At 42.5% G+C, this 27482-nt stretch overlaps 1 protein-coding gene across 2 annotated transcripts in view; it reads left to right on the top strand.

Annotated features, from left to right (window-relative positions):
- adamts17 (ADAM metallopeptidase with thrombospondin type 1 motif, 17) overlaps window positions 1–27482 on the top strand; it is a 692427-nt gene that overhangs the window by 515153 nt on the left and 149792 nt on the right. For both annotated transcript variants that reach the window (XM_060853375.1, XM_060853373.1), the window contains one exon: window positions 1905–1985. In XM_060853375.1, the coding sequence (XP_060709358.1) occupies window positions 1905–1985 (81 nt within the window). The remainder of the gene's footprint in view (window positions 1–1904; window positions 1986–27482) is intronic.

The following is a 27482-nucleotide window of genomic DNA, read 5'->3' as shown; positions in this document are numbered from 1 at the left end:
TGGTCCTCCTGGGAGCAGATGCGGTGGAGGCGAAGGAATTGGGAATATGATGGCGTTTTTACAGGGGGCCGGGTGGGTGGAGGTGTAATCTAGGTAGCTGTGGGAGTCGGTCGGTTTATAGTGAATGTCCGTGTTGAGTCGGTCGCCCGAGATAGAAATGGAGAGGTCTAGGAAGGGGATGGAGGAGTCTGAGATGGCCAGGTAAATTTGAGGTCGGGGGGGATGGTGTTAGTAAAGTGGATGAACTGTTCAACCTCCTCATGGGAGCACAAGGTAGCACCGATACAGTCATCGATGTAGTGGAGGAAAAGGTGGAAGGTGGTGCCAGTGTAGCTGTGGAAGATGGACTGTTCCACATATCCTATGAAGAGGCAGGCATAGCTGGGGCCCATGCAGGTGCCCATGGCTACTCCTTTGGTTTGGAGGAAGTGGGAGGATTGGAAAGAGAAGTTGTTCAGAATGAGGACCAGTTCAGTCAGTCGAAGGAGGATGTCAGTGGAAGGGTACTGGTTGGGTCGGCAGGAAAGGAAGAAGCGGAGGGCTTTGAGGCCTTCGTGATGGGGGATGGAGGTGTATAGGGACTGGATGTCCATTGCGAAGATAAGGCATTGGGGGCCAGGTAAGCGAAAATCATGGAGGAGGTGGAGAGCGTGGGTGGTGTCCTGAACGTAGGTGGGGAGTTCTTGGACTAAGGGGGACAGGACCGTGTCACGGTATACAGAGATGAGTTAAGTGGGGCAGGAGCAGGCTGAGACAATGAGTTGGCCATGGAAGTCAGGTTTAGTATATAAACTGGTCAGTATTACGTTAGTCTTTTTTCAAAAACCACTGATGAGGTTTTAACCCATTAACATTTTTGCCCAAACAAAAATAGGAATTGCTGGAGAACTGTTCTGAAGAAGGGTAACTGGACTTGAAATGGTAACTTTGCTTTCTTCCCACACATACTGCCATTGGTTCTCCAGCAATTTTTGTTTTTTCTTTCTGGTTTCCAACGTCTATAGTTCTTTGTTTTATTTTAACATATTTACCTTGTTTACTGTGGACTATCTTAATAAAAACAGATTGCTGGAGAAATTATGTGGTTCTAGTAGCATCTGTTGAAAGACAGAGACAGAGTTAATTTTATTCTTCTTGAAACTGCATGTGCTGCACAGAGACTGTTAGGATTTTCCATTACTTTTGTTTTTATTTCAGATTTCTAGAATCTGCAGTGTATTGCTCTTTATTACTGTGGATCACGTGTTTTCATTGCGTTGAAGTTAGTCTTCCCTTAATCTAGAATCCTAATAGTTGCTTCTCACTTCTACTTTACAAATATTATGTTGAATTTGATAATTTTATGATCACTATTAGATAGATGTTCAGGCACTGTTACACAGTTAACTAAATATGGCTCATTTCTAAATTAAATATATGAGGAATTTCCATTATTATCTTAGGACAGCTTATGATGAGCAATAAATGCCTGTCTGTCTGTGTCACCCACATCCTCAGAACAAATTAAATAAGAATTGAGGAACAGATTATGTGCCATTCGAAACAGTGTAGACAGTCTGAAGTACCACTCATACCTCTTAGAGTTTGCTAGAACATGTGCAATTGAATGTCTGAGGAGCTACTGACTCTGAAGTGCTGAAAATTTTCTTTAGTTAACAGCTCCCTCCTGCTGAGCTGCATCTTCTCAATGTGATATCAAATTGCATTTTGAAAGAGTCTCAGCACTCTTCAGATTTAAACCGACATAATTGGTCAGTATCTAAAAGCTGTACAGTTTGTGAATTCTTTATATAATTTAGACTGCTGATTCATTTTACAATGGCTGGATTAATACATTGTAAAGGAAGCCACTGAATGCCATTCTAGCAAAACATTCCTGATCTATTTAACTTTTGTTGCCATAGGTTACGTTGAAGCTACTGTGATCCCTGTTGGTGCCAGGAGGATTCGTGTAGTTGAAGAGAAACCAGCCCACAGTTTCCTGGGTAAGTCATGATTTGCTGCCATTCTGAACTTTTGTCAGAACACATTTTGCCCAAATTAAACATGCTGGGACAGATTGCACACTTAATAGGTTTTAGCATAAAGGTACACCAGAGTGGAATAGTCAAAAGTAGCAAGGATGGAGAGGACCCCAAATAGCAATTGATCAAACCTGATTACTGACCAATTTAGCTTTACGTGTCAAGAATGAAGCTGCGTCTGTGACTGATTCGGATCCTTCTACTTCTGCTTCCTCTATACATTGTGCTTCATTACAATCAAATACAGAATGAGGAATATCTGGCCAAATGTGTGGTCTGCCTTATTGTTTTATTATTTTGAAGGTGCTATCTAAATACATATTGTCCATGCTTTATTCTTGCATTTGTTTCCATTTCTCATGGACAAAATTATGTCCATGTTTGTGAACGGTCATTAGGAATGTAATGTAATAAATGCCTACTCAGTGACTGTGTTTTTGATAGTCAGTCAGCATTGATCCCAGTGAGTCGTCTTCTATTTTCTCTATACCTTTTGCATTGAATGCCATCATTCTGCTGTTTAGAACTGTGATAATTTGGATGTGAAGCGCTTTACATTTTCCATTTTTGTTTTAATTCAATTAATATGGGAAATTGATTTTCAATTATATTTATGAGAAAATATTGTTCCTTATTATTATTGACATTAAGTCAATTGATTATAGTGTTAGGTATTGATTATAGGTATTATACCATATACCTATGGTAGCTGAAATGGCCAAAACAGCCCCCATTAAGAAAATAAAATGTCAATTTGATATTGTACCATTCACAATGTCAGGACATTCTAAAATACCTTATAGTCAATAAAGTACTTTTGAAGTGTAATCACTGTTGTAACAACGTCAGGAGCCGCTTTAAGAGAAGCAAGCTCTCAGCAATGAGGTAATGACCAGATAATCTATTTAATAGAATCAGAGACCCTACAGTGTTGGAAGCAGGCCATTCACGCACACCGACCTCCGAAGAGCATCCCACCCAGACTCATTCCCCTATCCTACCCCTGTATTTCCTGTAGTCAGTCCATCTGCACATCTTTGGATTGTGGGAGGAAACCAGAGCACCCAGAGGAAACCTACGCAGACACAGGGAGAATAGTGACTGTGTGGAGTTTGCACAGAGGCTGGAATCAAATCTAGGTCCATGGAGTTGAGACAGCAGTGCTAACCACTGAGCCACTGAGTGTGAAATTTTGGCCAGGACACAAGTGAGAACTCAAGACCAATAGCATCATCTACACCCACCTGAAATGTTAAACTGGGTTTTAATTTAACTTTCCATCTGAAAACTAACATCTCTGACTGTGTAGCACTCTGTCCATTCTGCACTTGAGGATCAGCCTAAATTTTCTTCAGAGGAAGAGGAGTTTTGAGCCTCCAAATTTCAACTCAGAAACAAGAGTGCTACCCTACCAAGACATGGCTGCTGTGCTCTATGCTTAGTCTAATAGTGATGATTTCAGAAAGAAGAAAAAAAAAGTCTCAACAAGAGCTAAAACATTACAATCTTTGAGTGCTCTCTGTATATCGTGCAATGTTTTTTAAATGCGCACCATAAATAATTAAGAATTTGTTGACCTTACGTGATGTGTTAAGGAGAACTTACGACCTCTATATATAGCAGCCCAAAATCCCTGACTGTTTCGCCATCCCATTACCATTCATTAAAGTGTAATGATCAGCATCTCAAAAGGAAATATACAGAAAGATGAGGAGAAAAAAAAACTGAATTGGGATCATTGTTTCTGTCTTGGTACTGCCTATCAATAACAATGACATAACATTCTCTCACTCTGCTGCAAATCTAAAAACTGCAGAGCCTGTGAATTAAATAATGCAGCCTTTATTTGTACAATGCAGTTTCAGTTTTATTCCCTCAAGTGATTTGTTTCATTTCAAGATATTTAACAGGATTTTGTCAGCAAGCTGACACAAGCGTTATTGCCTGAAGTCTGGGACAGCTTTTGAAACATAATTATGAGTGGATTAGTAATTAAGGTCCAGATAAACCACAATCTAATTACAGTAGTGGAGGCTGGAGGGGCTAAATGATAGAGTACTGCTCCTACACTTCTCTCTACACAGTGAAATATACATCATTCATATGAATAATTAAACCTCTATTACTATAACTGTTGTGCATATTAATTGTTTAAATATGTTTTTCAAGTTTAAAGGGTCCTCACCCACCTTGTGTTGGTTGTGTTTGTGGTCATTGCCTCTCGCGGGTTCAAAGTTAGCTGAGGTACTCAGAGGGCCCAGTGACTTTACAGTTTCCCAGACATTTCTTTATTGCCAGCAAATTACCAATACTATTAATTTTCTGTTAGTTCAGTAATGAGTGACTACACTCACCCATGGGCTCACATTGTAACATTTCCATTCTTCCAATGTCAATGTGCTCAACATCTTATATTTCAACGTTAGTGCCCACTTAACATCAAAATCATCTATATAAAGGAATTTGAACCCCAGAATTGTTCATTTCAACTTTAAGCATATTTAGATGGCAATATTTAGTTCCACATTAACCTTTACAACTCTGGTATCCATATTTTCAAAATGACTTGCAGCGCTGGACAGGATACGAAAGGATTGGTAGTATTGATTTAGAACTGAGAGGTTGCATTTATTGGAAAAAATGAACAGATTGATACTATTTTCTTTTAAAAAAAGGGAAGGCTAAGATCTGATCCTTTAACATAACTACCTTATATTGAACTTGTGTAAAACATTTGCATGACCTCATCTGGAGTATGTGTCCTGTTCTGGGCACCATACTTTAGGAAGGATGTGAAGACATTGGAGAGGTTTCAGAAAAGATTAATAAGAATCTTTTCTTATTAATACAGGGCTAAAGAACTGTAACTATGAAGGTAGATTGGAGAGGCTAGGACTGTTTTCCTTGGAGATGGAAAAACTAAAAGTAGGTTTGATAAAAGTTTTCAAATTCACAAGTTTTCCGAGAGTAGATCGGAGATGGTCTTCCCATTTGTGAATGGCTGGAGAACAAGAGGGCACAGACTTAAGGTAATTTGTAAAAGTAATGGCAACAAGGAAAATCTCTTCATGAAGCAAATAGTCAGGATCTGGATTGAACTATCTTTGTGTGTGATGGAGGCAGATTCAGTTTAGGCTTTCAAGAGGGTAATTGATTATTATTTGAAAATTAAGAATGTGCAGGATTACAGGGGAAATTGTTGGTGATCATCACTCCCAGGAACTTGATACTCTTGGCCATCTTTAGCCCAGCACCATTGTTGCAGACATGCCCTCTACTCAGCTTCCGGAAGTCGATGACCGGCTCCTTCATTTTGCTGATGTTGATGGAGAGATTGTTGTCTATACACTATGCCGCTAAGCACCGACTCAATCTGTACAGTCTCATTGTTTTTTGAGATCCAACCTACAACGGTGGTGCCATCAGCAAACTTGTAAATGGAGTTGGTGCAGAATTTCGTCTCACAGTTATGAGTGTATAAGGAATATGGTAGGGGGCCAAGTACGCAGTCTTATGGGGTACTGGCATTGAGGATTATCGTGGAGGTGGTGTTGTTGCCTACTCTTGCCAATTGTGGTCTCTGGGTCAGGAGGTCAAGGATTCAGTTAAGGTGGGGGGGAGGTGCAAGACCTCTTGGAGTTGGGAGATGAATTGGTTTTGAATTATGGAGTTGAAAGTGGAGCTGTAATCAATAAGTAGGAACCTGACCTTGTTATCCGGATATTCCAGGGATGAGTGTAGGGCCAGGAAATGGCATCTGCCATGGACTTATTGTGCAGGTAGGTGAATTGCAAAGGATTAAAGCAATGTTGATATGAGCCATGATTAACCTCTTGAAGCACTTTACAGTTATGGATGTTAGAGCCACTGGGTGGTAGTTCATTAATCAACACTGTTTGATTTTTCTTTGGCACTGGGATGCGGGTTGGTATCTTGATACAGATAGGGACTTCAGATCAAAGAAAGAAAAGGTGAAAGATGTCAGCGAATACTCCCCCCAGCCTGTCCATTTGGGATCTGAGTGCAGGCCTGGGGAGTCAATTTGCACCAGTCACTTTTCATGGGTTCACTCCCAAGAACACCGATCTAATGTTTAGAGTGGTGACTGTGGTTATGAGTGCATCCGAGGCTGTGGGGACAGGTGGCAGGTGAAGATATTGAACCTTCTGTTCAAAGTGACCCAATTGGTATGACAGAGAACCAAGTACAGACATGGGTTAAAATGGCTTCCTTCTGTGCTATAACCATTCTATAGATCAGTGATGAAGAAGCAATAGGAAAGACAGAAAATGTTTCCACTTCCTGTGGAGTACAGAAGAAGGAACCATAAATATGAAAACATCACCAAATAGAGAATTCAGGAGAGACCTGTTTACTAAGCAAGTAGCTAGAACGAGAGTTTCAAGGAGTAGTGAAAGCAAAAGTCACAGATACATTGAAAGAGAAGTTAGATCAGCACAAAGGAATGCAAGAACATGCTTGATTGTGTGGAGGAGGAGGGGAAATCCATTTGAGTATTAACACTGATGAAATGAATAGAGCCAATGACAGTCTGAGAGATAAACAGTGTGGAAAAATAGTCTTTCCATCATCCATGCCGGTCAACAACGCCAACCACTATTCTAATCCCATTTTACAGTATTTTGTATGCTTTAGCATCACAAGTGGACACCTAAAGAATTCTCAGACAGTGTGAGGGTCTCTGCCCCACACTGAGTTCCAGGTTCCCAATAACTTCTGGATGAAAAAACATTTTTCCTCACATCTCATTGCACTTCTTCCCGCTCCCCACTATCACCACCGCTGGCCCCCCACCCCCCCGCCCACCCCAGTCAATGATCCCTCACTATCAAGGGGAAAGGTTTCATGTCTACCCTGGTTCTGTCCCTCATATTATGCATCTCAGTCACGTCCCCTTTTAATCTCCTCTCAGGAAGTCAACCTCAATACATCCAACATCACTTCACAACTGAAACCCTCCAGCCCAGGCAACATCCTAGTCAATCTCTTCTGCACCCTCTCCATTGCAATCACATCCTTCTTATAAATATGGATTACTGAACTGAACACAATGCATGTACTTGAACCAACATTTCATACAGTTCCAGCATCATCTCTCTGCTTTTTAACTCTATGACTCGATTAATCAAGGCAAGTATCCCATGTGTTCTTAACCTGTCCAGATACCTTAAGGGACTGGTGTACATGCACACCAAGGTTCTTCTAACCCTCAGTGCTTCCCAGGGTCCTACAGTCATCATGTTTATCCTACTCAAGTGTATTAACTCATGTTTATCTAAATTAAATTCCATTTGCTACTGATCAGCCCATCTGACCAGCCTACCTATAGTCTACTTGTAGTCTAAAGTTATCCTCCTCATTATTTATCACCATACAGATTTTTACAACATTGAGAACTTGCCAGTCAACTCTCCAATATTTAAATTATTTATATATCCCTCAAACAACAAGGGCCCCAACACTGACCCCCATAGGATCCAGCTGGCTCCAGACATCCAGTCGGAGAACACCCCTCAACCATTACCCTCTGCTTCTTGCCACTCAGCCAGTTGTGGAGTCTGTTTGCCAGATTGTAACCCTGTTGGGTAAACGCAATATTGATTCTGAGAAGTGGAAAGTGAAAGATTTGAACAATTCCTGGCTTTACACCTAATATGGTCTGAAAGGGGAGGTTCTGAGACCCAGTGGTGATGGATAAATTGGTTAATTGTGATTGTGATTTATAATAAGTGAATAAACCACAGAAATGAATTCAGCATAATACCCATAACATGTTACATTACTAATACCTCACAGTAGGGTATCACACTCAATTATGCGTGAATCAAAAATCACTGAGGATTGATGTTGAAGTTGTAAAACAGATTGCGGATAGATCTCCAATCTGAACTGGGTGAATAGCAATAGTTGGTTGTGATTTTTTTAAATGGCAGCAATTTGTAAGAAACTTCGACATGCAGAAAAAAGGACACTTAGAACTTTAATGTGCTAAGGAAAAAATGGGAATATAATGTTGTCATTTTTATGTTTTTTTATTGTTATAGATTGATTTATCTAAAAAGCAAAAGAGCAAATTGTCCTCTAAAAGGTCTGAAATAAATGCCAGAGACCGCATAAGGAAACAGGGATGGATTCGTTGAGAGTTAGATGTGTGCGAGTTGGTTTGTATAAATATGAGGAGTCTATGTGGGTGATTTACTGGAAGTGATTAGTAATTAAAACCAAAATGCATAATGGTGATTTGGCGATGGGGAGTAAACAATGTTCAATTGTGTGAAAGAGCACTCTGGACGTAAAGAAAATAAGTAAATATGGGGAGCTAATAATCAGAGGGGGGTTTATTGACCCCTGCGGATATACCAAAGCAGCCTAGTAGTCTTCTATGTAGGTATGCACGGTGCAGCACGGTGGCACAATGGTTAGCACTGCTGCCTCACAGCGCCAGGGACCTGGGTTCAATTCCCGCCTCAGGCGACTGACTGTGTGGAGTTTGCACGTTCTCCCCGTGTCTGCGTGGGTTTCCTCCGGGTGCTCCGGTTTCCTCCCACAGTCCAAAGATGTGCGGATCAGGTGAATTGGCCATGCTAAATTGCCCGTAGTGTTAGGTAAGGGGTAAATGTAGGGGTATGGGTGGGTTGCGCTTCGGCGGGTCGGTGTGGACTTGTTGGGCCGAAGGGCCTGTTTCCACACTGTAAGTAATCTAATCTAATCTATGCATTGATGTGGGTAAGATTTAAATTGAATGTTTATACTCAAAAAATAATTTATAATTATGCACTATTAAGAATAAATCCTGCTTTCTAATGAAATAAATCCAAAAAAAAATTAGTGAGGTATTCCCAGCCCAACTGCGTATTTCCCCCTCCAACTCCATGATGGTTTTGCCTAGGCCTTGCTGATTGACTAGTTGGGGATGGCTGGCATGTCTTAAAAACAGTGATGGTGTAGGTGAGTAAGAGAACAGCCCTTTTCTCAGCTACTCATACTTAAACAGCTTTAAGGTACCATACAGGCTGATCCACCTTTAGCACACTTAGAAAGGTCAGAATTGCAGTGCACTGCTCATAGTCACCGTACATGCTTTCTCATGATGCCAAGATATCGCTCAACATATTAATATCCATTGAGTCACAAAGTATCAGAAACCCCTGGCTACGAAAATGTTTGACAACAGATAGGGAGCTTTCCCCTGTCATCATCCAGACAGCTCTCCACCATCCCCCGCTCCACTGCTCTAACTTCCCCTGCAAACGCAATAAAGACAGGGGCCCCTTGTCCTCACCTACCACCCCACCAGTCTCCGCATCCAATGGATCATCCTTAAATACTTCGGACAACTCCATTAGACCCCCACCACCAAGAACATCTTCCCCTCCCCACCTGCTCTGCCTTCTGGAAGGACTGTTCCCTTTGCCAATCCATGGTTCGCACATCTCTCCGCACCAACCACCATCCCCCAAACTCCCAAGTACATTCCTCTGCAACTGCAAAAGATGCAAAGCTGCTAGCACAGCACCCCCAGCCCCCCACCTCACCTCCCTCCAGGGCCCCAAACAGTCCTTCCAGGTGAGATCGGCCTCTCCTCCAACCTAAGCGAAAGTGAGGACTTCAAATGCTGGAGATCAGAGTCTACGTTAGAGTGGTGCTGGAAAAACACACTAGGCCAGGCAGCAACCAAGCGGCAGGAAAATTGACGTTTCAGTCAAAAGCTCTTTATCAGGAATGAGGGGCTGATGTAGGGCTTTTGCTGGAAACATCAATTTTCCTGTTCCTCAGTTGCTGCCTGACCTGCTGTGCATTTCCAGCATATCTCCTCCAACCTAGTTTACTGTATCTGGTGCTTCCAATGTGGTCTCCCCAGTGTAGAGAAGACCAAACATAAACCAGGGTACATTTCACCAAGCATCTCAGTCAGGGCCGACCTGACTCCCAGTCACTGCTCATTTTAATTCCTCTTTCTGTTTCCTTTCTGACATGACCAACCTCGGTCTGCTCCATTGCCACAGAAAATTAGACCGCAAATTGAAGGAACAACACTCATCTTCTGCCTGGGCAAACTGTAGCCCAGAAGATTCAACACTGAGTTTTCCAATTTCAAATAACCTCCCCGACTCCTTTTTCAACCCCTCTCCCTCCCTTCCATTCCTCTGACTGACCCTTCCTTCCAGTTACCAACTGGATCCATTCCTCCAAGCAACCAACCAGTTGTACCTCTACCTGTGTTCACCTATCCCTACTTAACTATTCCGCCTCTCGCCCCACCCAAAGCCCTCCCCCACCCCGTTTATATGCAGTGCACCTTACACCCACCCCCAGCCCTGAAGAAGGGTTACACCCGAAATGTTGAATCTCCATCTCCTGATGCTGCCTGGCTTGCTGTGTTCTTCCAGCCTCCTGCTTGTCTATCATAGATGCCAGCATCTGCAGACTCTATCAAGTCACCCTAAACCTTCTTTTCTCCAATGAGAACAGCCCCAAGTGCCTCAGCCTTTCCTCATACGATCTATATCCTACTATACCAGGCAACATCCTGGTAAACCTCCTTTGCACTCGTTCCAGTGCCTCCACATCCTTCCGATAGTATGGCGACCAAAAGTGCACACAATACTCCAGATCTGGCCGCACCAGAGTCTTATACAACTGCAACATGACCTCAGGACTCCGGAATTCAATTCCTCTACCAATAAAAGCCAGTGCGCCATATGCCTTCTTCATAGCACTATTTACCTGGGGTGGCAACTTTCAGAGATCTGTGTACATGGACACCAAGGTCCCTCTGCTCATCCACACTACCAAGTATCCGACCATTAGCCCAGTACTCCATCTTCTTGTTACTCTTACCAAAGTGAATCACTTCACACTTAGCTACATTGAACTCCATTTGCCACCTTTCTGCCCAGCTCTGCAGCTTATCTATATCCCGCTGTAACCTGCCACATCCTTCTTCGCTGTCAACAACTCCACCGACTTTCGTATCATCCGCAAACTTGCTCACCCAACCTTCTAGCCCCTCCTCCAGGTCATTTATAAAAATGACAAACAGCAATGGTCCCAAAACAGATCCTTGCGGAACACCGCTGGTAACTGCACTCCAAGATGAACCTTTACCATCAACTACTACCCTCTGTCTTCTTCCAGCCAGCCAATTCCTAATCCAAAACTTCAACTCACCCTCAATGCCATACCTCCATATTTTTTGCAGTAGCCTACCATGGAGAACCTTATCAAACGCCTTACTAAAATCCATATACACCACACCTACCGCTTTACCCTCGTCCACCTCCTTAGTCACCTTCTCAAAGAATTCAATAAGGTTCGTGAGGCACGACCTGCCCTTCACAAAACCATGCTGACTATCCTTGATCACATTATTCCTATCCAGATGTTCATAAATCCTATCCCTTATAATTCTCTCTAAGACTTTGCCTACAACAGAGGTAAGACTCACCGGCCTATAGTTACTAGGGTTATCCCTACTCCCCTTCTTGAACAAGGGAGCCACATTTGCTATCCTCCAGTCTTCTGGCACTATTCCTGTAGTCAACGAGGACATAAAAATCAAGGCCAACGGCTCTGCAATCTCCTCCCTTGCTTCCCATAGAATCCTAGGATAAATGCCATCAGGCCCAGGGGACGTATCGATATTCACCCTTTCCAGAATTTCCAAAACCTCTTCCCTACATATCTCAAAGCCATCCATTCTAATTAATTGTGACTCAATATTCACATCAGCAACAATGTCATGTTCCTGAGTGAATATTGACGAAAAGTATTCATTCAGTGTCTCCCCAATTTCTTCAGCCTCCACACGCAACTTCCCACTACTATCCTTGACTGGACCTATTCCTACACTAGTCATCCTTTTATTCCTGACATACCTATAGAAAGCCTTTGGGTTTTCCCTAATCCTACTAACCAAGGACTTTTCATGTCCCCTCCTTGCTGCTCTTAGCTCTCTCTTTAGATCCTTCCTGCCTACTTCTAACTCACAATCGCCCCAATTGAATCTTCACGCTTCATCTTTACGTAGGCCGCCCTCTTCCCTTTAACAAGGGATTCCAATTCCTTATTAAACCACGGCTCCCTCACACGACCCTTTCCTCCCTGCCTGACAGGTACATACTTATCAAGGACACTCAATAGTTGCTCCTTGAACAAGCTCCACATATTGATTGCACCCTTCCCTTGAAGCCTACTTTTCCAAGCCACGCATCCTAAGTCATGCCTCACCGCATCATAATTTCCCTGCCCCCAGCTATAACTCTTGCCCTGTAGTGCACACTTATCCCTCTCCATCACTAGAGTAAAAGTCACCGAATTGTGGTCACTGTCCCCAAAGTGCTCACCTACCTCCAAGTCTAACACCTGGCCTGGTTCATTACCTAGAACCAAATCCAGTATAGCCTAACATCTTGTTGACCTGTCGACATATTGTGTCAGGAAACCCTCCTGCACACATTGGACAAACACCGACCCATCTAACGAACTCGAGCTATAGCTTTCCCAGTCAATATCTGGGAAGTTAAAGTCCCCCATAACAACCACCCTATTACTTTCACTCTTATCCTGAATCATCCTCGCAATCCTTTCTTCTACATCTCTAGGACTATTAGGAGGCCTGTAGAAAACTCCTAACAGGGGTGACCTCACCTTTTCTATTTCTAAGCTCAGCCCAAACTACCTCAGATGGCGAGTCTTCATCCATCGTCCTTTTCACTGCAGTAATACTATCTTTGACAAGCAATGCCACACCTCCCCCTCTTTTACCCCCACCTCTGACCCTACTAAAACATTTAAACCCTGGAACCTGCAACAACCAATCTTGTCCCTGTTCTACCCATGTCTCCGTAATAGCCACAACATCGAACTCCCAGGTACCAACCCACGCTGCAAGTTCACCTACCTTATTTCGTATACTTCTCGCATTGAAGTATACACACTTCAAGCCACCTTCCTGTTTACAGGCACTACTTCTATAAAGATCCCCCCTCAGTCTCCTATTCGCTCAAGAAAAAAGACCTAGTTTGTCCAACTCTCTCTATAACTCAGACCTTGAGTTCTATAACATCATTGTAAATTCCTTCTGCACTCTTTCCTGTGGCAAAACTGAACACCATACTCCAAGTGTGGCCTTACCAACATCCTGTACAACTGCAATAACTTCCCAACTTCTATACTCAATACCTTGACTGATGAAGGCCAGTGTGCCAAAAACCTCCTCCACTGCTGTCTATCTGTGACTCCACTTTCAGGTTGATGACGTCAACGTGGACTACAAATTGAGGGGTAATAGATTTAAGACAGATATCAGAGGCAGGTTCTTTACGCAGAGAGTGGTAAGGGCGTGGAATGCCCTACCTGCTAATGTAATCAACTCAGCTACATTAGGGAGATTTAAACAATCCTAAGATAAGTACATGGATGATTTTGGGATAGTGTAGGGGGACGAGCTGAAATAGTTCACGGGTCAGCGCAACATCAAGGGCTAAAGGGCCTGTTCTGCGCTGTATTGTTCTATGTTCTAAGGATTAAAAGGATAAAGGAGAGAAATCAGTGTCTGAAGAAGAGAAATCAGTGCAATATGCGGGGATTCTGATTCTTGAATCATTGGGATCTCTTCTGGGGTAGAAAAGACCTGTTCTAAAGGGTTGGGTTTCACCTGATTTGGAAAGGGACTGATAATCCTGGCTGGGAAATTAGCTAATTCTATTTTGGGAGCCTGTAAACTGTATACAATATTCCAAATGTGGCCGCACTAGTGTTTTGTATAGTTGCAGCATGATATTGCAGCTCCAGAACTCAATCCCTCTACGAATGAAACCTAACACACCATATGCCTCCTTAACAGCCATATCCACCTGGGTGGCAACTTTCAGGGATCTATGTACATGGACTCCATGATCCCTCTGCACATCTACACTACCAAGAATCTTTCCATTGACCCAGTACTCTGCCTTCCTGTTATTCTTCCCAAAGTGCATCACCTTACATTTAGCTGCATTGAACGCCATTTGCCACCTCTCAGCCCAATTCTGCAGTTTATCCAAGTCCCCCTGCAACCTGTAACATTCTTCCAAACTGTCTACTGTTCCACTCACTTTAGTGTCATCTACAAATTTACTAATCCATCTACCTCTAGCTGCATCTAAGTCATTTATAAAAATGACAAACAGCAGTGGTTCCAAAACAGGCCCTTGTGGCACACCATTAGTAACCGGACTCCAGGCTGAATATTTTCCACCAATCACCACTGGCTGCCTTCTTTCAGAAAGCCAGTTTTTAATCCAAACTGCTAAATCACCCTCAATTCCATGCCTCTGCATTTTTTCCAACACCTACCATATGAAACCTTATCAAAGGCTTTACTGAAGTCCATGTATATCACATCAACTGCCCTACTCTCATCCACATGCTTGGTCACCTTCTAAAAAAACTCAATGAGGTTTGTGAGACATGACCTGCCCTTGACACAACCATGTTGACTATCCGAAATCAAATTGTTGCTTGCTAGATGATTATAAATCTTATCTCTTATAATCCTTTCCAAAGCCTTTCCTACAACAGAAGTAAGGCTCACTGGTCTATAATTACCTGGGTCATATGTACTGCCCTTCTTGAATAAGGGCACAACATTTGCAATTCTCCAGTCCTCTGGTACTAAACCTGTAGACAAAAACAACTCAAATATCAAAGCCAAAGGCTCTGCTATCTCCCCCCTAGCTTCCCAGAGAATCCTCGAATAAATCCCATCCGGCACAGGGGACTTGTCTACTGTCACACCTTCTAGAATTAATAACAGCTCTTCGTAACTAACCTCGATCCTTTCTAGTCTAATATCTCATAACTCATTCTTCTCCTCTACAATATTCTCCTTTTCCTGAGTGAAAACTGATGAGAAATGTTTGTTTAGCATCTCTCTGATTTCCACAGGGTCCACACTCAACTTCCCACTTCTGTCTTTGATTGGCCCTATTCATACCCTGATCATCCTTTTATTCCTCACATACCTGTAGAAAGCTTTAGGGTTCTCCTTTATTCTATTTGCTAAAGACTGCTTGTGTCCTCTCTTTGTTCTTCTTAATTCTCTCTTTAAATCCTACTGAGCTGATCTGTAATTCTCCATCGCCTCATCAACACAAGTCTCCATCTTCTTCGTAACAAGAGATGCAATTTCTGTAGTAAACCACGGTTCCCTTACCATATCACTTCCTCCCTGCCTGACAGGGACATACTTATCGAGGACACGCAATATCCGTTCCTTCAACCAGCTCCACATTTCCATTCTCTGCATCCCCAGCATTTTGCTACCCCATTCTATGCATTCTAATTCTTGCCTAGTCGCATTATAATTGCCTTTGCCCCATCGATAGCACTTGACCTGTGGCATGTACCTATCCCTTTCCATCGCTAAACTAAACGTAACTGAATTATGGTCATTCTCTCCAAACTGCTCACCTGCAACTATATCAAATACCTGGTCTGGTTCATTACCAAGCACCAGATCCAGTGTGGCCTCCCCTCTTGTCAGCCTTTCGACATACTGTGTCAGGAAACCTTCCTGTACACATTGGACAAAAACTGATCCATCCGACTTACGAGAGTTATAGCATTTCCAGTCAATGTTGGGGAAGTTAAAGTCCCCCATAATGGCCACCCTGTTCCTTTCACTCCTACCCAGAATGATTTTGCTAATCCTCTCTTCCACCTCCCTGGAACTCTGCGGAGGCCTATAAAACATTCCAAGCAGCGTGACTTCTCCTGTTTCTAACTATATTGCTATTATTATTCCAGTATTACATTAGATTAGATTCCCCTAAATCTGGAAACAAGCCATTTGTCCCAACAAAGCCACACCTACCCTCCAAACAGTAACCCAGCCAGACCTATTCCCCTTCCCTACTACCCTACATTTACCCCTGACTAATGCATTTAACACTATGGGCAATGTAGTATGGCCAATTCACCTGACCTTTGGATTGTGGGAGGAATCTGGAGCACCCGGAGGAAATCTACATAGACATGGAGAGAATGTACAAACACCACACAGACAGAGGCCCACGGTTGGAACCGAACCCAGGTCTCTGGCGTTGTGAGGTAGCAGTGCTAACCACTGAGCCACCTCATTAGAACCTAGCACTGGGAGTAAACCAGAGATTACTACTTTTGAGGTTCCCTTTTTTAACCTCTGCCTAACCTCTTATTCCCTAACTATTCCAACTTGTGTAGAACAACTTCCGGCATTTCATTCTTCTATTTGAGAATTTGCTTCAAACATTGAGATAGCTTTAAACCTGGCACTAGGAAAACAACATACTGTTCCTGCGTGGCTTTGTCAGAGGGAGATCATGCCTAAAAATGTGTTAGAGCTTTTTTGAAGATGTGTGTGGATGAGGGAAGTTCAGCTGATTTAGTTTATATGGACTTTTGACTTTTGAAAGCTTTTGACAGGATCCCACAAGGGAGATGAGACGGTTAAAGCACAAGGAATTGAGGGAAACTTGGTGAGATGAATCGTAAACTGGTTTAGTAATAGGACACACAGAGTAGTGGTCGAAGTTGATTCGAGTAACTGGAGGGCAGTGTAGCACAAGGATCTGTACAGGAACCATTATTGTTTGTTATATACATAAATGATATAGGTGAAAACATGGGGGGAAATTGGCAGATACCACCAGATTGTAGAGTGATTAACAGGGATAATGATTATTGTAGGTTACAGAAAGATTATAGGTGAGTTGGTCAGATAACCATTGAGTTGCATTTTGGAAGAAGAAACAAGATGAGGAAGTATTCAATTAATGGCAGGATGCTGAGTAGTTAATAGGAACAGAGGGATCCTTATTGGGGTTATTGTTTACAGATCCCTGAAGCAGCCAGAGCACGTGAATAAAATAGTTAAGGTAGTATATGCGGCACTTGCTTTCATCAATCATGATATAGACTATAAGATCAAGGAGGTAATGTTAGAGTTGTATAGACCATTAGTCAAACAACAACTGGAGTACTGTGTGCAGTTCTGGTCACCTCACTGCAGGAAGGATATGATAACATTTGAGGGAGCTTCACCAGATGTTGCCTGGGATAGAGAAATTGATCTGTAAAGAGTGACTAGATAGACTGGATTACTTTCTTTAGAGCAGAGAAGACTGGAGGGGAACATGATTGAGGTGTATAAGATTATGAGGATATGGACAGGGTAAATAAAGAGCAGCTGTTCCCCTTGGTTGAGGGGTCAAGCACAAAAGGGCATAGTTTTAGGGGAGGGGTAGGAGATTCAGAGGGGATTTGGGATAACAACATTTTTAACTCGATGGGTTGTGGGAAAGTGGAATTCACTGCCTAGGGAGATGGTAGAGGCTGGAACCACAACATTTTTAAAAAATGAGTACTTCAAATATTCAAGGATATGGGGACAAGTGCAGAAAATTGGGATTTGCGTACTTTTAGTGGTAGTTATGCCAATACAGACACGACAGGCTGAAGGGCCTTTCCTGCATTGTACGTGCCTATGAATCTATAAATCCTAAATTCACACTCACTGCTGCAGAATCCCCTGTCTGTGCACCCGACAGGAGAGTCCTCTTTTACAATTATTCTTTCAAATCTTGACAAATCCTTTTTAAGATTCATTCTTAGTGCCCAAGATCTGACTGGCATTTCTATTTTCATCCAAGAGACTATCCCCTTCAATAGTGTCACAAACAGAATACCTGTTTGCGAGAGAGCAGTCTTGTCTGAAGTGCACCGACTTGCCCAAATTTTTCTGTGGACCATCCCTTGGGCAAGATCAGCTGCAGGCTTACTGTGGAAATAGGATAGCAAGGACTGGATCTTCACTTGCTGTATAGCAATTTGTTCTCCCTGCCTCTTCAGCCTGAATTCAATGTCCCTATATAGATATTGAATTAGAAGTCTAATCTTGTCCCATAATTGTTATCCCACACATCAAAGAAAAACAATTGAATTTTGTCACTATGTTGTTGAAAAGGCTTCATTTCAAGTTTCCCATCTCTCGCTGCATCCATTCCCTGATTGGTTTGAAGGGAAAATCCAAGAAAATGATGCAGTTGACAACATCAGCTCTAGGAGTATAGAGACTATATCCACCTCCTTGGCTTGTTTGTAGACATAAAATCTCTGCTGTAGTATGTCAGGCTACTGCAGTTCTTGAAAATCCTCATCCGTCCCACAACGATCCATGGTGAACATATTTGAGCACATGTATCTCTTCAGACAAGTGTACTTCTTCCCAGTATTTCCCAACGGACCTTTCTGCATGGACCTTCCATCATGAATGCTGCCTGCTTACTCACATTGAGGCTGCTGGATGCCATGACCAGTTCAGCACCCTTAACCCAGTCTTCGATTAAGGTTCATTCCAGGATGTTTCTGATTCTTCTCCTGAACTCTCTAGCTTCTTACTTATTGGTATTTAGAATATTTGACAGGAATAAAGTTAAAAATTATACAACACCAGGTTATAGTCCAACACGTTTAATTGGAAGCACACTTGCTTTCGGAGCGACACTCCTTCATCAAGTGATTGTGGAGGGCTCAATCGTAACACAGAAGTTATAGCAAAAATTTGCAGTGTGATGTAACTGAAATTATACATTGAAAAATTGATTGTCTGTTAAGCCTTTCATCTGTTAGAATACAGTGATAGTTTCACTTCTTTCCAAATCATGACAGGAATAACACTTCCTTTCTCTGTATTGTCAAGGGATTGTTGTGGAGGAACCTCTGCTTGGGTTTCACCTAATGGCGCAATTTCCTCCGCCAATGCATGAGCTTCCAGTGGCCTCAGAGTAGTTTCAGTCTCCTTTGTGGCCATTGCCAATTTCAACCTAATCACCATCCAGTCCACCTTAGCCAATTGCTTTTCAACTTCATCTACCATGACTTGCTGGCTTTGTCAGAAATATGACATGAGAATTGAACACATGGACAAAATCAAAGATCATGAAATAGGATCCTTTATTCACTGGCATCAGGTCATTAACATGAAGAGAAATTGTTAAATGTCAAAGACATGATCTTTACATAGAATTATGCTTATGTGGTTTACATTTAGTTGAGTCTTCGTCTCTTTGATTCTTCTACCCAAGAGGGCTCCTTCATTCTTTCCTCTGCTGAACTGCTGCAATGCCCTGCTTGGCTCCCTCCCTTGCCATCGCCACCTGCTGCTGGAGTGCCTGTTGCATATATTTAGTGACATTTAAAAATAATACAAACAGCCCAACAGAAATGTCTGCAATGACCATGTGATTGGATTTTGCAATAACCTTCTGAAATGGTCTGTAATGGCAACATTAGCCAGACAATCAACACCCAACTCCTAATAGCTCTGGAGTACTCACTAATGTGTTGTAATCTGTTACAGAAATGATCTAAGAGAAATCCTCAGCAGTTGCAAGTTAAACCCACCCTACAAGAAGATATGTGAATAACTTTCTACTCTCCTGGAAGGGTCTATAGACAACTGACTATCTGTAATGTAAGCCTTTATCTCGAGGGGAACTGTTTCTCCTCCCCAAAGAGCTTGCTCCTATGACTTCCACAGTCTTGAACCCGACTGATTTTTGAATATAGTATTTTGAAACACTGGCAGTCAGTATTACTGTATACATCAAACACCTTTAACAAAAACAGAAGCTAGAGAGGGCTGGCAGTATTTGTGGAGAGAAAGCAGAGTCCACATTTTGAGTCCAGTGACCCTTTTTCAGAACACCTTTAACTCCAGACTATATGGATAAAGGCTCTAGCCTGTAATGAGCCTGTATTTGTGCTCTCTGCAAGTGAAATTTTTTTTCATTAAAACAGTGATATAGAAGGTACATTTCAACAAAATTTCTTCAGTAGACTTTTGAAGAGATTTTTAAAAAAAGAGACCATGTTCAACTCAACTGTGGATTCCAGCTTTAAAAATAAGAACATTTTTAAACTTGTATCCCGATGTTGTTTTGTTTTGTACTTAAGTTGCTAGTTAGTGAATAATCTTGTTCTTTTTTACGATTCTCTCTCCCAAAGTGTGTGCTTGTGTCACAAAGGATTTCTTTATTTGTGGGACCAACAGCCTCCAATCCCACTGTGGTGAACAACCCATTACTGGACAGGCCAGTTCTGATTGTTGAGAAAAACTAGGAAGTAGATCAGGGGAGCACAACAGTTGAAAGAGTGTGGGCTGTAATAATCCCTGACCTGTGTTATCATGCCGCAGACTCACTACAAACACTGCGTTGTTATCCATCAAAGTTCAAAAGTCGTTGAGCAAAGTGAATTTTAATTGAGGTTGAGCAGTTTGTAAATTGTAAAGGGAGGCAATGGCCTAGTGGTATTATTGCTGGACTGTTAACCCAGAGAGCCAGATAATGTTCTGGGGACCTGAGTTCAAATCCCACCTTGACAGATGGTAGATAAAAAATATCTGCAATTAAGAATTTAGTGACGACCATTGTCAGAACCCATCTGGTTCACTAATATCCCTCAGGAAAGGAAACTGCCATCCTTACCTAGTCTGGCCTACATGTGACTCCAGACCCACAACAATGTGCTTGACTCTTAAATGCCCTCTGAGAAATTAGGGATGGACATTAAATGCTGCTTAGGCTGGGAATGAATAAAAAAATTGTAACAGTCACGTATACAGTCATATCAAGTATTCAAGTGCAAAACCTTATTAAAAAAAGGTCTCAGAAGGTTACAGCGATATCAAGTTATTGTGTAAGACAGAAATATATGGCAAGTAACCAAGGTGAACCGATGGAATCATTGGCCAGATAGTAATTCTGAACCTACGTCAAGAAACAGGCAAGTAAAAATTGTCATATGCTCAACAGCACATCTCAAACAGTAAGATTCTGCTGTGATTTGTATATGATGATTTGTATAATTGTGAGAAGATATGGCATAACTGAGGTTAATAAATGTAATGCATTAGCACTATTTGTGTGTAGGAAAAGACAAAGCAATTTTATTGATCAAATTAATATATGAGACAGTAATTCTAGTTTCTCTTCCAGCTATAACTTACAATGAACTGGATTAATGCATGTTAATCCACAGATTCATACTCCATGTTGAATATGCAGAAAGCACCAGAGATTGCAGGTGGCATTTGAACAATGTGCAGGACTCTCAAATATGGTCAAAATAAAGGATTAGAGTTTATTCTTGGGCTGGAGTTTGGCAATAAGTCTTTCCTTGCTGTGTACTCTGAAACAAATAGAGCAGAATACAAGGAGGTCAAAAGCCTGGGTGATTCATGAAGACAGTGGATGGGTATTCAGCACTTGCTACCATCCAAGACAAAGTCATTGCTGGCCAGTTAACTGGACCGTGGCAAGGAACAATGTTGATTTCAACACATTCATATTTCTTGGTATGTATTGGGTTCTCAGGTCTGACCTGTGACAAAAAGTGACAGTCCAATTAAAGTGAAATTATCCTCCTCGTAGGAGCATTTTTAAAAAATTCATTCATGGGATGTGAATGTCATTACCTGGGCCAGCATATCTGTCATTCCCCAGTTGCCCAGAGACAGTTAAGAGTTAACCACATTGCTGCGGGTCTGAGGTTACAAACAGGCCAGACCAGGCAAGGATGATGGATTTTCTTCTCTGAAGGACATTAATGTATCAGATGAAATTTTACTGACAACTGTCACATGGCCATCATTAGGATAGTTTTTATTCCAGATTTTAACTTAAATAGATAGAGAGGGTCTCTGAACAAGTTACTTCATAAAGTGTTCCCTTTATTTATTGATATGGACAAGAAGCCTTCAGTGCAGGATCATGGATGAATCCAATACACCTCATCCCCATCGGATTGGATTCCCGCTCTTTCCCGCCCTCCTTCCTGTATTTTCACATTTCCCCAAGTCCAGTTCTAATCACTATTGTTTTCCACTCAGCATTACAGCTCACATTCCCAAAAGGAAGCCTCTCCCATCAGATACATACATCAGAAATCACAGACACTCATTTAACACACTTACCCTGAAATTCTTGTTAATCGGTTCATCACCTTTTGCCACACTGCTCGATGTCTTTCGACTGACAGCTGTTAGCATTATTGAAACTGAGTTTAAAACCTTAGTGGCTGTGTGGAAGTTTGTTAAGGCATTAAAAAGGCTCAAGTATGAATGAATTGTTATTTTACTGACGAGAGAGAGATATTACAGTCGTCTCCCAGAGACTTTACGATGACCACTACTTTCTTTTGATTTTGTAATGGACCAGACCAGACCCCCTCAAAATATTTTAAGAAGATAGCCTAGATCCTGTCTTTTTCTCATTTTAAAGGCAGATGTGAAGTGGATATTCCAGGTGTGATACAGCTGGTCAAACCTCTCGGCTTTAAGCAGAACAGAATTTATTTAAACATTGCAGTTAAAACATTAACGAAAGAAAATGGAATTTATAATAACTAACCATTGGAAAACTTAACCACCCCAATATAGAAACTTAACTAAGAAACTGTTCCAGTTCAGTAACATCCCATAAACACACCCCTTGGCAAAAAGGTAAATTGAAACATAGATTCTTACAGGCAGGAGAGGACAACATCCAAAGAGATTTCAGAGAGAAAGACAGTTAGGAAAGATTTGCTGAAGCTGCAACCTTTCTGGACTCCAGCATCTTGTGACTGTTACAGCTAAACCAAACGAGAAAAAAACCTGAACTGGGATAACTGGCCACTCTTTAAGTTAGGATCTTTCTGAACCTGTCTGTCTTTACAACCTCACTTAAAAAATACCATGGACAAAACAACCTTTATAAAGTGTCAGCATCATCGCGATATCCTTTAGTAACCTGGATTTGTTTACAGAGGGTGTGTATCCAAAGTCTAAAAGTGGCATGAAACTCAGAGTCATAGAGACCTAGAGATCCTTAAAAATGCCCTTCGGCCCAGCAAGACTGTGCCTGCCAAAAACAACCAGCTAACTATTCTAATCCCGTTTCAAGTGCTTGAATGCCTTGACATCGCCAGTGTACTTCTAAATACTTCTTACATGTTATGAGGCATTCTGCCTCTACCACCCTTTCAGACGGTGAGTTCCAGATTCCTAATACCCTCTGGTTGAAAAAGTCTTTCCTCACATCTCCTGAAACCCTCCTGCTCTTTTTCTTTAAACAATTATTTTTTTACCTAGTTTGGTTTAGCTGTGGCAGTCACAAGATGCTGGAGTCCAGGACGGTTACAGCTTCGGCAAACTGACTGACTTCCTCTCTGAGCAACTCGAGGAAAAGGGATGGGGTCATGAAAAGTGAATTTAGGCAATTAGGAAGGAAAGATAAAAGCAGGGTAGTGATCTCTACCTGTGTTGATGCCTGTGCCACACACTAGTGAGGGCTAGAATAGGAAGATATAGCAGACAAATGCATGGCTGAAGAGTTGGTGCAGGGGACAGGAATTCAGATTTGTGGATCATTGGACTCTCTTCTGGGGAAGGTATGAACTCCACGAAAGAGACACCTTACACCGGAACATGAGGGGAAGCCAATATCCTGCAGACAGGATTGCTGGAGCTAATGGGGAAGCTTTAAACTGGATTGGCACGGGGCTGGGAACCAGAGCATCAGGCCAGAAGATGCAGTGAGCAGAGTGTGAGGAAGGGTAGGATAAAGTGGCAAGAAGATTGGAGTCCAGGCAAAAAGGCAGAAGGAAGCAATACAGAGAACAGAGTAAAAAATGTTAAAAAAGACAGAAGTAAAATTGGGCAACAGAATCATATGCAAAAGACAGGGAGATTGCTAGATTCCAAAGGGACAATGGGTACAAGGACATTTTATCTGATTGCCCATGGTGTTCGAAACAATGTCGATGAACTTGTGCAAATCAGTTCAATGGGATATGATTTAGTTGCCATGACAGAAACATGGTTGCAGGGTGGTGATAACTGGAATTCAATAAGGAAGGATAGGCAGTAAGTAAGCAGATGGGGTCACCCTCTTAATTAAGGATGAGATTAGGGTGATATGATATAGGATCTAAGAAGCAAAATGTTGAATCCATTTGGGTGGAGATCAGGAATAGTAAGGAGAAGAAGTCACTGGGTGGAGTAGTCTATAGGCCACCCAATAAAAATGCTACAGTGACACAGGCAATCAATCAAGAAATATCTGACGCATGTAAGAATGGAACAGCAGAAGTCATGGGGGACTTTAACATGCATATTGATTGGCCAAATCAAGTCGGTAGAGGCAGTCTTGAAGAGGAGTTCATAGATCTCATCCATGATAACTTTCTTGAACAGCATGGTACCAAACCTACAAGGGAGCGTGCAATCTTAGATCTGGTCCTGTGTAATGAGACAGGAAAAATTAATGATCTCCCAGTTAAGTGTCCTCTTGGAAAGAGCGATCATAGTATGATCGAATTTCGGACACAAATGGAAAGTGAAATAGTATCATCTAAAACCCAGGGTGTTAAGGGAGACTATAATGGGATGAGGAAGGAGTTGGCTAAATTAGACTGGGGACACAAATTATATGGTGGAACAGTGGAGGACTTCCAAAGAGATTTTTCACAGTGCTCAAGGAAAGTATGTTCCAGTCAAAAACAAGGATAGCAATGGTAAGAAGAGCCAGCTTTGGATAACCAGGGAAATAAAGGAAGGCATCCAATTAAAAGCTCAGACTTACAAAGTAGCTAAGAGTAATGGGAAACAAGTGGATTCGGAAAACTTTAAAAAGCAACAATGAACCATGAAACAAGCAATTCAAGAGCTCAGGGAGTCAGACTGGAAGCTAAAAGCTAGGACAGACAGAGTCATCATCTCTGGGTTGTTGCCGGTGCCGCGTGACAGTGAGGCAAGGAATAGGGAGAGAGTGCAGTTGAACACGTGGCTGCAGGGATGGTGTAGGAGGGAGGGCTTCAGGTATTTGGACAATTGGACTGCATTCTGGGGAAGGTGGGACCTGTACAAACAGGACGGGTTGCACCTGAACCAGAAGGGCACCAATATCCTGGGGGGTAGGTTTGCTAGCACTCTTCGGTGGGGTTCAAACTAATTTGGCAGGGGGATGGGATCCGGACTTGTAGTCCCGCAAGTAAGCTAGCTGTTTGTCAGGATGTCCAAGAATGTAGGGAGGCTGTGGAGAAGGTAGCACTGACAGGGAATACTTGCGGACACAGAGATGGGCTCAAGTGCGTATACTTCAACGCAAGGAGTAGCAGAAATAAGGTGGGTGAACTTAAGGCGTGAATCGGTACCTGGAACTACGATGTTGTGGCCATCATGGAAACGTGGATAGATGAGGGACAGGAATGGTTGTTGAAGGTTCCTGGTTATAGATGTTTCAGTAAGATTAGGGAGGGTGGTAAAAAAGGAGGGGGGGGGGTGGCACTGCTAATTAGGAATGGTATAACGGCTGCAGAAAGGAAGTTTGAGGGGGATCTGCCTTTGGAGGTAGTATGGGCTGAAGTCAGAAATAGGAAAGGTGCAGTCACCTTGTTGGGTGTTTACTATAGGCCCCCCAATAGCAGCAGAGATGTGGAGAAACAGATTGGGAAACAGATTTTGGAAAGGTGCAGAAGCTACAGGGTCGTAGTCATGGGCGACTTCAACTTCCCAAATATTGATTGGAAGCTCTTTAGATCAAGTAGATTGGATGGGGCGGTGTTTGTGCAGTGTGTCCAGGAAGCTTTTCTAATGTTGTGGTTCTGCTCGCCGAGCTGGAAGTTTTTGCTGCAAACGTTTCGTTCCCTGGCTAGGGAACATCATCAGTGCGGTGGGAGCCTCGTGTGAAGCGCTGCTTTGATGTTTCTTCCGGTATTTATATTGGTTTGTTCTTGCCGCTTCCGGGTGTCAGTTCAGCTGCAGTGATTTGTATCTGGGGTCCAGGTCGATGTGTCTGTTGATGGATGTTCTTGCCGTTTCCGGGTGTCAGTTTCAGCTGTAGTGGTTTGTATATGGTGTCCAGGTCAATGTGTCTATTGATGGAGTTTGGGGATGAATGCCATGCTTCTAGGAATTCTCTGGCTGTTCTCTGTCTGGCTTGTCCTATGATAGTGGTGTTTTCCCAGTCAAATTCATGTTGCTGGTTGTCTGAGTGTATGGCTACTAGAGATAGCTGGTCGTGTCGTTTTGTGGCTAGCTGATGTTCGTGGATGCGGATTGTTAGCTGTCTTCCTGTTTGTCCTATATAGTGTTTTGTGCAGTCCTTGCATGGTATTTTGTAAACTACGTTAGTTTGGCTCATGCTGGGTATTGGGTCCTTTGTTCTAGTGAGTTGTTGTCTGAGCGTGGATGTTGGCTTGTGTGCTGTTATGAGTCCTAAGGGTCGCAGTAGTCTGGCTGTCAGTTCTGAGACACTCCTGACGTATGGTAGAGTGGCTAGTCCTTTTGGTTGTGGCATGTCCTCGTTCCGTGGTCTATCTCTTAGGCATCTGGTGATAAAGTTGCGTGGGTATCCGTTTTTGGCGAATACCTTGTATAGATGTTCCTCTTCCTCTTTTCGCAGTTCTGGTGTACTGCAGTGTGTTGTGGCCCTTTTGAATAGTGTCCTGATGCAGGTTCGTTTGTGTGTGTTGGGGTGGTTACTTTCATAGTTTAAGACTTGGTCTGTGTGTGTTGGTTTCCTGTGTATCCTTGTGGTGAATTCAAGCAGCACTAGAAAGCACACTCAGGAACAATGGACTGACAGAAGAGACACAACAAACAGTGAGACAAACGGTAGTACCCATGATGATAAGAAAACGACAAACACATAACCTCAACACCAAGGAGAGGGAAGCACTGAAAGCACTGAAAAATGACAAAAACATAATCATACTACCGGCAGATAAAGGCAGAATGACGGTCATCCTAGACAAATCAGACTACATCAGTAAAGCACAACAACTACTCGCAGACACCAACACCTACCAAATGAAGGATTCCGACCCACACCACAACTCACCAATAGAATAATCAACACACTAAGGAATCTACAAAAAAACGGACAGATAACCAAAGCGGACCAGCAAAGAATGAAACCTGAAAGCAACAACACCCCCAGATTCTATGGACTACCCAAAGTACACAAACCAGACATCCCACTCAGACCCATAGTATCACTACCAGGGACACCAGCATACAAACTGGCCAAAGAACTACAACAAAAACTGAAACACCTAGTCAGCGGATCCAAACACTCCATACAATCAACACAGGAATTCTTGGACGTCATCAGGAAGACACACATAGACAAAGAAGAAACCATGGTATCATTCGACGTGACGGCACTGTTCACTTCAATTGACAAAACCCTAGCCAGAGAAACAATAGCCAACCTACTGGACATACATAACAGAACACAGGAGGCCGAACCTATCAAAAAGGACGGCATACTTAAACTACTGGACCTGTGCCTCACCACACACTTTACATTCAACAATCAGATACACGAACAAATCAACGGAACACCCATGGGATCACCAATCTCGGGA

This window comes from Hemiscyllium ocellatum, chromosome 39, assembly GCF_020745735.1.
Source record: "Hemiscyllium ocellatum isolate sHemOce1 chromosome 39, sHemOce1.pat.X.cur, whole genome shotgun sequence".
NCBI lineage: Eukaryota > Metazoa > Chordata > Chondrichthyes > Orectolobiformes > Hemiscylliidae > Hemiscyllium > Hemiscyllium ocellatum.
This window is presented reverse-complemented; position numbering and strand designations above follow the sequence as displayed.